The 10494-nt window shown below is 29.7% G+C and overlaps 1 protein-coding gene across 1 annotated transcript; it reads left to right on the top strand.

The window, feature by feature from the left end:
* The first annotated feature begins 3909 nt into the window (after window positions 1-3909).
* Window positions 3910-8349, top strand: LOC130824959 (uncharacterized). The gene is made up of 3 exons (XM_057689982.1): window positions 3910-4082; window positions 4185-4280; window positions 8243-8349. The coding sequence occupies exons 1-3, from the start codon at window positions 3935-3937 to the stop codon at window positions 8347-8349; spliced, it is 351 nt and encodes a 116-aa protein (XP_057545965.1). The 5' UTR covers window positions 3910-3934.
* Window positions 8350-10494: the final 2145 nt, after the last annotated feature.

Genomic DNA, 10494 nt, shown 5'->3' with positions numbered 1-10494 from the left:
TCAAAAATAGCAACACAAATTCGGACATAACAAAACGAAACCTCATTGTCGATTTTTATGACAGTCGACTAGTATTTTGGACATAACTTCCTCATACGAATTCATCTCGGGGCGATTCAAGTGCCTACGTGATCACGACTCGAAGCTCTACAAATATCATGCAGACACCAAAACCTAGAAACAATCACAACTAATCGAAAATGGGCAAAACAGAATGCTCAGTTTTTGAGCTAAAATCTCAATATCCAAATACCAAATTTCATAATAGAAACCAAATAACCCAAATAACCAATTCCAATCAACACTAAAAACAACTCAATCACTAATTGAATCCATATACTCATCTTAAATTCAAGTTGATACCCAAATTGAATCCACGACCCAAATTGAATCCACAAATACCAAACTACTTTAAAACATTCAATTAATACTTAAAAGGAATAGTTTGTGGATTACCTCAATCACCATTGAAGGACCTTTCAACTTTCAATTTTGAACTTCAATTTGAGTCACAAAATCCCCAATTATTTCATGTTCAAAGATAACACCATTTAAGGAGTGAGACTAGGAAGTGGACCAAGAGATAGGTGGTCCTCGTGGAGGTGCAAAGGACCAAAACCGGCTGGAAGAAGGGGCCAAAATCGACTGAGACCAGCCGCTGCTCACTGGCGGAACACGCAACGGTCAGTGGCCAAGCGAGGTGCTGCTGTCGGTGCCAGTTCGTGGGGGAAGGGGGATGCGGTCTGTGTTGTAGAGGCTGCTCATGGAAGGGAAAAACGGGGCCTGTGGTGGCGCTGAGGCTGTTGAACCGTGAGGGAGAAGGAGAGAAAGGTGTACTGATTTGGTGTTGTTTGAAAATGAGGGAGTAAGGGTAATGGAAGAGGATAAAGAAAGATATGGGGAAGGGGTGTGTCGGTTTATTTGTGGTAAAATGGGTTTTTATTTTTAGCTTTGACCCATAAAATTCTATTAAAGTCGTCTCGTCGTAAGACAATCTTATATAAGACGTGTTGTAAGGGTACAATAGGCGATTTATGAAATAAGTAATATTTCGTAATTGGTAGTATGAATAAGGATTGCATTTAGGAATTTATTTTTCAATACTTTATTTAAATTTATTTTTATTAAAATAAGATAGTAATCAATTAATAAAATATAATCAAAATAAACTTTTATCGAAGTATTCTTTGTACGAATTTTATACATTAAATAAAATATACCTTTTTCTTGAAAATGTTAACAAATGAAATACTTGAGTCAATATTATCAAAATAATAGTATTATTACTCGGATTAACTTACTTAATAATCTCAATCAGCTTAATCACTTATAATGAAGCTTATTAAACGTAGTCTATTTCAATAACACTAATTAGTATATACAGTTGTCTTGAAATGGTTAGAACTGAAAACAATAGGCATATGCTTGAAATTATGTGCCAAGTTGTGTTTCTAATACTCTTTAAGCTTTTACGACATTAACTCGTTTTAACTAGTTCAAACTTAATTTGTTTGGTATGAAACAAGGCACACATCACTAATTAGTATATATTATTGTCTTGAAATGGTTAGAATTGAAAGAAATAGGAATACGCTTGAAATTATGTTTCAAGTTGCGTTTTTTAGGCTTTTTAAGCTTTCACGACACTAACTCGCTTTACGTAGTACAAACTTGATTTGTATGGCATGAAACTTGGCACACAATATTAACTAGTGTATAGCTTTGTTTTGAAATGTGTTGAATTGCAAAAATAGGCATGTGCTTGAGATTACGTGCCAAGTTGCGTTTTTAAGGCTTTTTAAGTTTTTACGGCACTAACACCCTTTAAATAGTTCAAACTTGATTTTCTTGGTATGAAACTTGGCACACCATGCTAATTATTATATATTATTGTTTTAAAATGGTTAGAATTGAAAAAAAAATAGGCATATGCTTGAAATTACATTCCAAGTTGCGTTTTTACGGCTTTTTAAGCTTTTACAAAACTAACTGGCTTTAAGTAGTTCGAACTTGATTTATTTGTATGAATCTTTGCACACAATACTAATTAGTATGTATTATTTTCTTGAAATGGTTATAAATGAAAAATTAGGCATATGCTTGAAATTGCATGCCAAGTTGCGTTTTTAAGCATTAGCTTGTGTATTTTCAATGAATTTTGACATAAATCTTGTAATTTAATTTATTCTATATGATCTCTTAGTGATTTCAACAAGAAAATAATATTGGTTGTGTCTATTACATGGTAAAATTTATCGACGATTTATTATAAGCCCTCATGAAAGTTGGAGTAGAAAATATTGAAATGGTATGTATTTTAAGTTCTTAAATTATGTTATGTAAACAATGATCCGATGTATAGTTTTTTATATTATACTGTTAGGTTTAAACGACATTCCAACATAATCACGTCCTTTGACAAAAGACGAAATGGGTGAAATCAAGGAAAAGATTGCCGTGTATTTTTCTAATTTATGCATATGGTAGAATAATTAGTTTAGATTTTTGCCTTCTGTATATACATGATTAAATTATTATTAGATTGTAATATATATATATATATATACTTTTGTAATTGTGTATATATTATTTATGAGATGTTTATTAAAATTTTTTTTCGATTGTGATGATTGGTTATGATTAGTGATGATTGATGAAGATTGGTGAATATATGGTGAATGTATGGTGATTTCAATTTTGTATATATGGTAATGATTGTTATGCATTGGAAGATTCAAATAAAACAAAAAAATAAAAAAAATACTTACTATATATTGCGTTCTAGAAAAAAAGGGGACTATATGCTGTAGTTCCCCTAGACCGCATCATATAGTAGTGTTATATAGGCATGGCCAGGGGGCGGGTTACCCGGAACCGAACCGGTGCCGAACCGCTTGGAACCGGATCCGGAACCGGAACCGTTTGCGACAGGTTCCGAACCGCCCCGAAACGCGAAACCGTGAAACCGCCGGAAAAAAGTTGCCGGAACCGTGAAACCGCCGGAAAAAAACCGTCGTGAACCGGGTAAAAAAAACCGCGGTTTGGAACCGGAACCGGTCCGGGAGAACCGGTTCTGGAACCGGAACCGAAACCGGTCCGGTTGAACCGGCTCAACGGTTCCGTGGAACCGGAACCAGGACCGGTCCGGTTGAACCGGCCCACCGGTTCCATGGAACCGGTTCGCCAAAACTAGCCGTTTGTTACCGTTTTATAGCCGTTGCACTTTACTCTATATATACTCATCACTTTCAATCATTTTCATTCACAACTCATCTCCTCTCCTACTCTCTCTACTTACTCTCTCTACTTAATTCTTTAATTACGCAATTATTCTCTTAATTACATAATTAGTCTTCTAATTATTTCTTAATTTAGTTAGTTACATAATTAATTATTTATTTATTTCTTAATTCTATATTTCTATTATTACTTCAATATTATCAATCATGTCTTCATTTTTGAAAAAAGCCACAAAAAAAGTTACTAAAGTGGCAAAATCATTAGGAGGTTCCAGTTCCTCCAAAAGAAAGGCCACTTCTACTCCGTCGATATCAACAACACCCTCCATTAGTAATTATAATTATGAACATAATTATCCGGAAGGGTACGACCCGGAGTTACATAATTATGCAGAAGAAGTGGAAAGAGATATACAAATTGATGAAGAAGAAGAACAAGAAGAGGAACCAACGACCCCAATTGGGATACATATATCTCGACAGTCATCAATAAGATCACATGAAGAACAAGGAGAACAACAACAATAAAGACAAGCTCGTGGTAAACGAGTCAATTTCCAAACTATCGGTTAGTTTTATAATATTATTCTTCAAATTAATTAAACTTTAAATTATTTAATTATTTAATTATAGTTTTATAATTTTAAATTATTTATTTAGATGAAGATGAACCAGTAAGACAACCTTTTCCGGCAATGCCACCTCCTAGTGGTAGAGCTGTTTCACATGTGTGGTCGTATTTCACAAAAGAACCAACCGAGAATCCAGATATTTTCTTATGCACTTGTCAAATTTGTGAAAGTCAAGGAGTAAAGCCCTTAGTTTCATACAGTTTCACCAGAGGTAAATACTTTTTAAGTTTTTTATACATACATAATACATTCATACATTATATATACATATTTTATAAACATTTATTTATTGTGTTTTGTGAATACGTGTTAGGTGGTGGAACGGGATCTTTTAACAAACATTTGGTAAAGAAGCATGGAATCACAAAAGAAACTCATGCAACAAGCGACAGCGGGACCACAAGTGGAAGCCGACAGACACAATGGGACATTCCCAACACAGGTATGCCTTTTAGATATAAACAATTATGTGACCAATACCAACTTAAAAAAGTGTATTGGTCATTAGATACTCCTACACGTTGGGGCTCAACCAACGATTTATTAAGAAAGGCGATTGCTTATCGCCCAGTAATAACACAACTATATAGTGAGTGTACAGATAGTTTCATAGCTGATGAAACTTGGGAATTAGCAATAGGTGTACATAACATATTAGAAGCGTATGACCACGCGACTAAGATTTTTTCTTATGTTTATGAACCGAACGTTCACTTAGTAATAAGTGAATGTATTACTATTTTTTATCATCTACTTAAACATACACATGAAGATACTAACCCACAATTAAGGCCGATTCTTGCAGATATGATGGAAAAATGGAAATCATATTTTACCGATTTTCCTTATATTTATGGAATCGCAACCATTTTGGACCCACGTTTTAAAACTGAGGTCCTAACTAAAGTAATAGGATTTTATTATCAATCGTTAGATCGCCCGTCTTCTGATGTACAATATTATGTAGGAACATGTAAAAAATATTTAGCTGAACTCTATGATTTTTACGCTAGTGTATATAACCCGAAACGCGATATGTCTAGGCGTGCTAGCGTTTCGGCTCGTCCCACTTTCTATAATTCAGTAATAGCTAACATAATGACTCAAGATGATAGTTTTGTAGGATCTTCTTCTTCCTCGACCACATATTTAGAACTAGATAGTTATCTTAAACACCACTTTGAAATAGACCCAAGTGTCTATAATATTTTGGAGTAGTGGAAAGAAAAATCTGTTAAATTTCCCATTTTATCGAGAATTGCAAAGGATATCCTTGCAATTCCCGCGTCAACTATTGCGTCGGAGTCTGCTTTTAGTGCAGGTAGAAGAGTTTTGGACGAAAAGCGATCTCGTCTTGCTCCACATAGTATTCAAATATGTGTTTGCAAGAAAGATTGGGATCAAGCGGAGATTCGAACACAAGGACTAAGGAACGATGATGATCAAGACGACGATGATGATCCATGGATGATGATGGATACTACTTCATCATCATCAGGAGGAGAGTCAGCGGAAGCATCTAATCAACCACATGATGATGACGAAGACGAATAGGATCAATCCGACAAGCGACAACGATGAATCAACACTCAACAACTATAAATAAAAGGTATGACAAAGAACTACGTGGGCTTTGATTCCTTCGGGATACGTAGGCAGCTTAATATTCATTTGGGTACTAGGTTCAAGTCCATTTTCTCCCTCTTTTTTTATTAATCATCTTTATCGACATTATCATTGATTCGTTTCTTATTAATTTATTTTTTTCCATTCTTTTTAGTAAATATTTCAATAACGATGACAACTTGACATGCAATGAATTTCGCTAATAATCAAGTAATCATCAAAGGTACGTCCGCGATATTATAGTATTTTTTTATTATACAAAAATTTAAAGAAAAAATTAAAATGGAACCGATGGTCCGACCCGCCCGTCCCGTGAGTTGGAACCGCCGGAACCGCCTCATGAACCGCCCGGAACCGGAACCGTTCGCGACAAGTTCCAAATGGAACCGGAACCGGGTGGAACCGGAACCGGATGGAACCGGAACGGAACCGGACCAACCCGGACCGTGGCCATGCCTAGTGTTACATGCTACGGTTTTGAACCGCAAAGCTTGTTAATGGGCCATCTGCTGCTAGTACAAGTGCTATGGGTCAAAACCGCAGCATATCTTGGCCAAAAAACTGCAGCACTTGAAGTTTTTTCCACAAGTGGTAAAACAGATTTAAGCATTAATATTTGTCTTTTAGGGCACTACAAGTTTTTTTGCGACATATTATTCTGTAATATTGTGACGCTTATTGACTTCATTACCTACAATTTATGACGGTTTTCAATAAAAATTTCCTTTTTATTTCTCATGAAACCATAATGAAGAATAATATACATATCACTAATATATCAATAGCAATATTGTATAAATACATCAAAATATCAAACAAGTTTTAAAGAAATTTCATTAAAAAAAACCCGATTCTTATTTGTCCCCACCTTTTTTATTTTATCGCCACCCCCTTCGAATGAAATTACAAATTTGCCCCTGGAATTTAAAAATTTACAAATTTGCCATTAGAGTTAATAACTTTTCATTTTCATTTTTTTAATTATTTTTATTATTTTTATTTATATTATTATTGTTATTCTTATTATTATTTTTATTATAATTATTATTATTATTATTATTATTATTATTATTATTATTATTATTATTATTATTATTATTATTATTATTATTATTTAAATAAAAGTAACTTAAAAAATAAATTAATTAAACAAAAGAAATTTTATAAGTAGAAATTAAAAAAAATACCAGTCGCACAAAACGTGCGACTCGACCTAGGTACAGTCGCAGAAAACGTGCAACTCGACCTAGGTACAGTCCCACGTTTTGTGCGACTGGTATTATTTTTTTTAAAAAAAACAATTTTTTTAATATTATTATTGTTATTATTATTATTATTATTATTGTTATTATAATTATTATTATTTTTGTTATTATTATTATTATTCTTATTATTATTATTATTATTATTATTATTATTATTATTATTATTATTATTATTATTATTATTATTATTATTATTATTATTAATATTATTATTATTATTATTATTACATTATTATTTTTGTTTTAATTATTATATTTAATTTATAATTTTAAATGTTATTATCATTATTATTATTATTATTAATATTATTATTATTATTATTATTATTATTATTATTATTATTATTATTATTATTATTATTTAAATAAAAGTAACTTAAAAAATAAATTAACTAAACAAAAGAAATTTTATAAGTTGAAATTCAAAAAAAAAAAAAAAAAAACAGTCGCACAAAACGTGCGACTCGACCTAGGTACAGTTGCACGTTTTGTGCGACTGGTTTTTTTTTTTAATTTTTTTTAATATTATTATTGTTATTATTATTATTATTATTGTTATTATAATTATTATTATTTTTGTTATTATTATTATTATTATGATTATTATTATTATTAAATTATTATTTTTGTTTTAATTATTATATTTAATTTATATTTTTAAATGTTATTATAATAATAATAATAATAATAATAATAATAATAATTATTATTATTATTATTATTATTATTATTATTATTATTATTATTATTATTATTTATATTATTATTATTATTATTATTTCTATTATTATTATTATTATTATTATTATTATTATTATTATTATTATTATTATTATTATTATTATTATTATTATTTAATTAAAAGTAACTTAAAAAATAAATTAATTTAACAACAGAAATTTTATAAGTCGAAATTCAAAAAAAAAAAAAATACCAGTCGCACAAAACGTGCGACTCGACCTAGGTATAGTCGTGCGTTTTGTGCGACTGGTATTTTTTTTTTTAATATTATTATTGTTATTATTATTATTATTGTTATTATAATTATTATTATTTTTGTTATTATTATTATAATTATTACTATTAAATTATTATTTTTGTTTTAATTATTATATTTAATTTATATTTTTAAATGTTATTATGATTATTATTATTTTTTTTTTTTGAGAAGTAAGAAAATTTATTTCATCAAGAAACAAAACAGATACAAGGACATGGAAAAAATGATGCAAATCCATCAAGGGCATAAACTATGGCCACCTTCTAGGAAGGGTTCCAAAGCAATGCTAAATCATTTGTAGCATCATTCTAAAAAAAATTAAAAAAAATAAAAAGAAAAATAAAGAAATTACAAAGCTTTGAGCCAATCTATATGGCTATTGTCATCATTACACAATTGGAGCATTCTATTCTTGACACTCCACTTAATATGATCAACCATCTGCGTTGTAGCTTTGATATCTTTAATTTGTGCCTCCAGATTATATCATTCCTAAGCTTCCGTACTGCATACACCGTGGCTGCAATAGCCACCAACACCGTAAGCTTCTTCAATCTGGCTCCCTTTATGTTCCACCCTTTTTGTAGAAGGTGTTGCAACAAGAGGGTCTGAAAATTACAGCCGAGCCACTGCATAACCTGTTTCAAAATCACGGCACTACAAAAGCAATTGAAGAACAAGTGATCATGAGTTTCTATATCAGTTTTACAGAGAACACAAGTAGCATCATCCACCAAATTGAAATTAAGAAGTATATCTCTCTTGAACAGCCTTCTTCTCACAGTTAGCCAAATGATGAACCGATGTTTAGGCACAGAATACCTACACCAAACAGGTCTGCTCCAGGGGACGCTGATTCCAGTCGGTTGTAGCTGATTATACACACCCTTAATGCTATAATGCGTGCTGGCTGTTGTTGAACAATGGAGATGATTTTTTCACGTAGTCTACATAAATCTTTCCACACCCAACTTAAAAAAGTAACTTAAATATTATCATTATTATTATTTAAATAAAAGTAACTTAAAAAATAAATTAATTAAACAAAAGAAATTTTATAAGTCGAAATTCAAAAAAAAAATTAAAAAATAAAAATAAAAAAATACCAGTCGCACAAAACGTGCGACTCGACCTAGGTACAGTCGCACGTTTTGTGCGACTGGTATTTTTTTTTTAATTTCGACTTATAAAATTTCTTTTGTTTGATTAATTTATTTTTTAAGTTACTTTTATTTAAATAACAATAATAACAATAATAATAATAATAATAATAATAATAATAATAATAATAATAATAATAATAATATTAATAACAAAAATAATAATAATTATAATAATAATAATAATAATAATAATAATAATAATAATAATAACAATAATAATATAAATAAAAATAATTAAAAAAAATGAAAATGAAAAGAAATTAACTTCAATAGTAAATTTGTAAATTTTTAAAGTTTATGGACAAATTTGTAATTTTATTAGAAGAAGGTGGCAATAAAATAAAAAGGATGGCGACAAATAATAATGTCATTAAAAAACTATCGTCAATGTGACTGCACTTAGGTTGACAAATATGCTTAAGTATGATGTGACTTGCAATATTATGTGCAGAACGCCTAGCCATGTTGAATCAATTGATGATGTCATGCATCTCTAACTATGATCATATTCCTGCATTTAAATTGAAAAATAAATTTTTAATTCATAATTAGATGCTTTCTAAATCAACATTTCACAATCTTAGAACACAAAAACAAAAATATCTAAACTTTAAGAATTAAAAGCCTAATAAAATCAAATAATAAAAAATAGTAAAAACACATGAAAGACGCAACTTAAAGTACGAGATTTTACTTTCAAAATTAACTTCATATTTGTGTAAATATTATACATAAGGTACAAATAAAGAAGAAATAGTAAGTTGTATATACTGCTTTAGGTATTGTCATAGGAGAATGTGCACAGAGGGAGTCCATTGGTATCTAGAGTTCGTTAGCCTCTAGCATACGAGGAATGTCTTCCTATTAGAGTTTGTTAGCCTCTAGCATAAGAGTCCACGGACGGGTGTAATTCGGTTCGATCGGATTTCGATTCGGTAAATTTTCGGTTGTATGCAACAACGGATCATACTCAGGTCAGATCGGCTAGTTACGGGTCGATTTAACAACGATTGTTCGCATTATCGGGTACAAACAGGTTTGTTATCGGTTGAAATTCGGGTCGCGTGTCAATAGAGCTCGGGTTGTCATCGGTCTAACATAAGTTCGGTTTTTTTGGGCACAAATCGGGTTCGAGCTTTATTTTTCGAGTAGTTATCGGTTACGGACAACTATTGATCGGGTCAATATCGAAATAAGTTAATAGTCGGGTTTTTAATTGATGTATGTTCATTTACTTAAAAAAAATAATTACCGATTGTTTTATCAGATTTACAAGATCAATTTATTTCAAATAGTTTATATATATATATATATATATATATATATATATATATATATATATATATATATATATATATATATATATATATATATATATACATATATATATATATATATATATATATATATATATATACATATATATATATATATATATATATATATATATATATATATATATATATACATATACATATATATATATATATATATATATATATATATATATATATACATATACATATATATATATATATACATATATATATATATATATATATATATATA

Source organism: Amaranthus tricolor, chromosome 10 (genome assembly GCF_026212465.1).
Source record: "Amaranthus tricolor cultivar Red isolate AtriRed21 chromosome 10, ASM2621246v1, whole genome shotgun sequence".
NCBI lineage: Eukaryota > Viridiplantae > Streptophyta > Magnoliopsida > Caryophyllales > Amaranthaceae > Amaranthus > Amaranthus tricolor.
The sequence above is the reverse complement of the archived record's forward strand: the minus strand, read 5'-3'. Positions and strand labels throughout refer to the sequence as shown.

Coding starts and splice junctions, on each gene's coding strand:
- LOC130824959 (XM_057689982.1), top strand. CDS start 3,935: ATGCCACCTCCTAGTGGTAGAGCTGTTTCACATGTGTGGTCGTATTTC. Junction 4,083..4,184: donor TTCATACAGTTTCACCAGAG/GTAAATACTTTT, acceptor AATACGTGTTAG/GTGGTGGAACGGGATCTTTT. Junction 4,281..8,242: donor CAGCGGGACCACAAGTGGAA/GCCGACAGACAC, acceptor TTGTGCCTCCAG/ATTATATCATTCCTAAGCTT.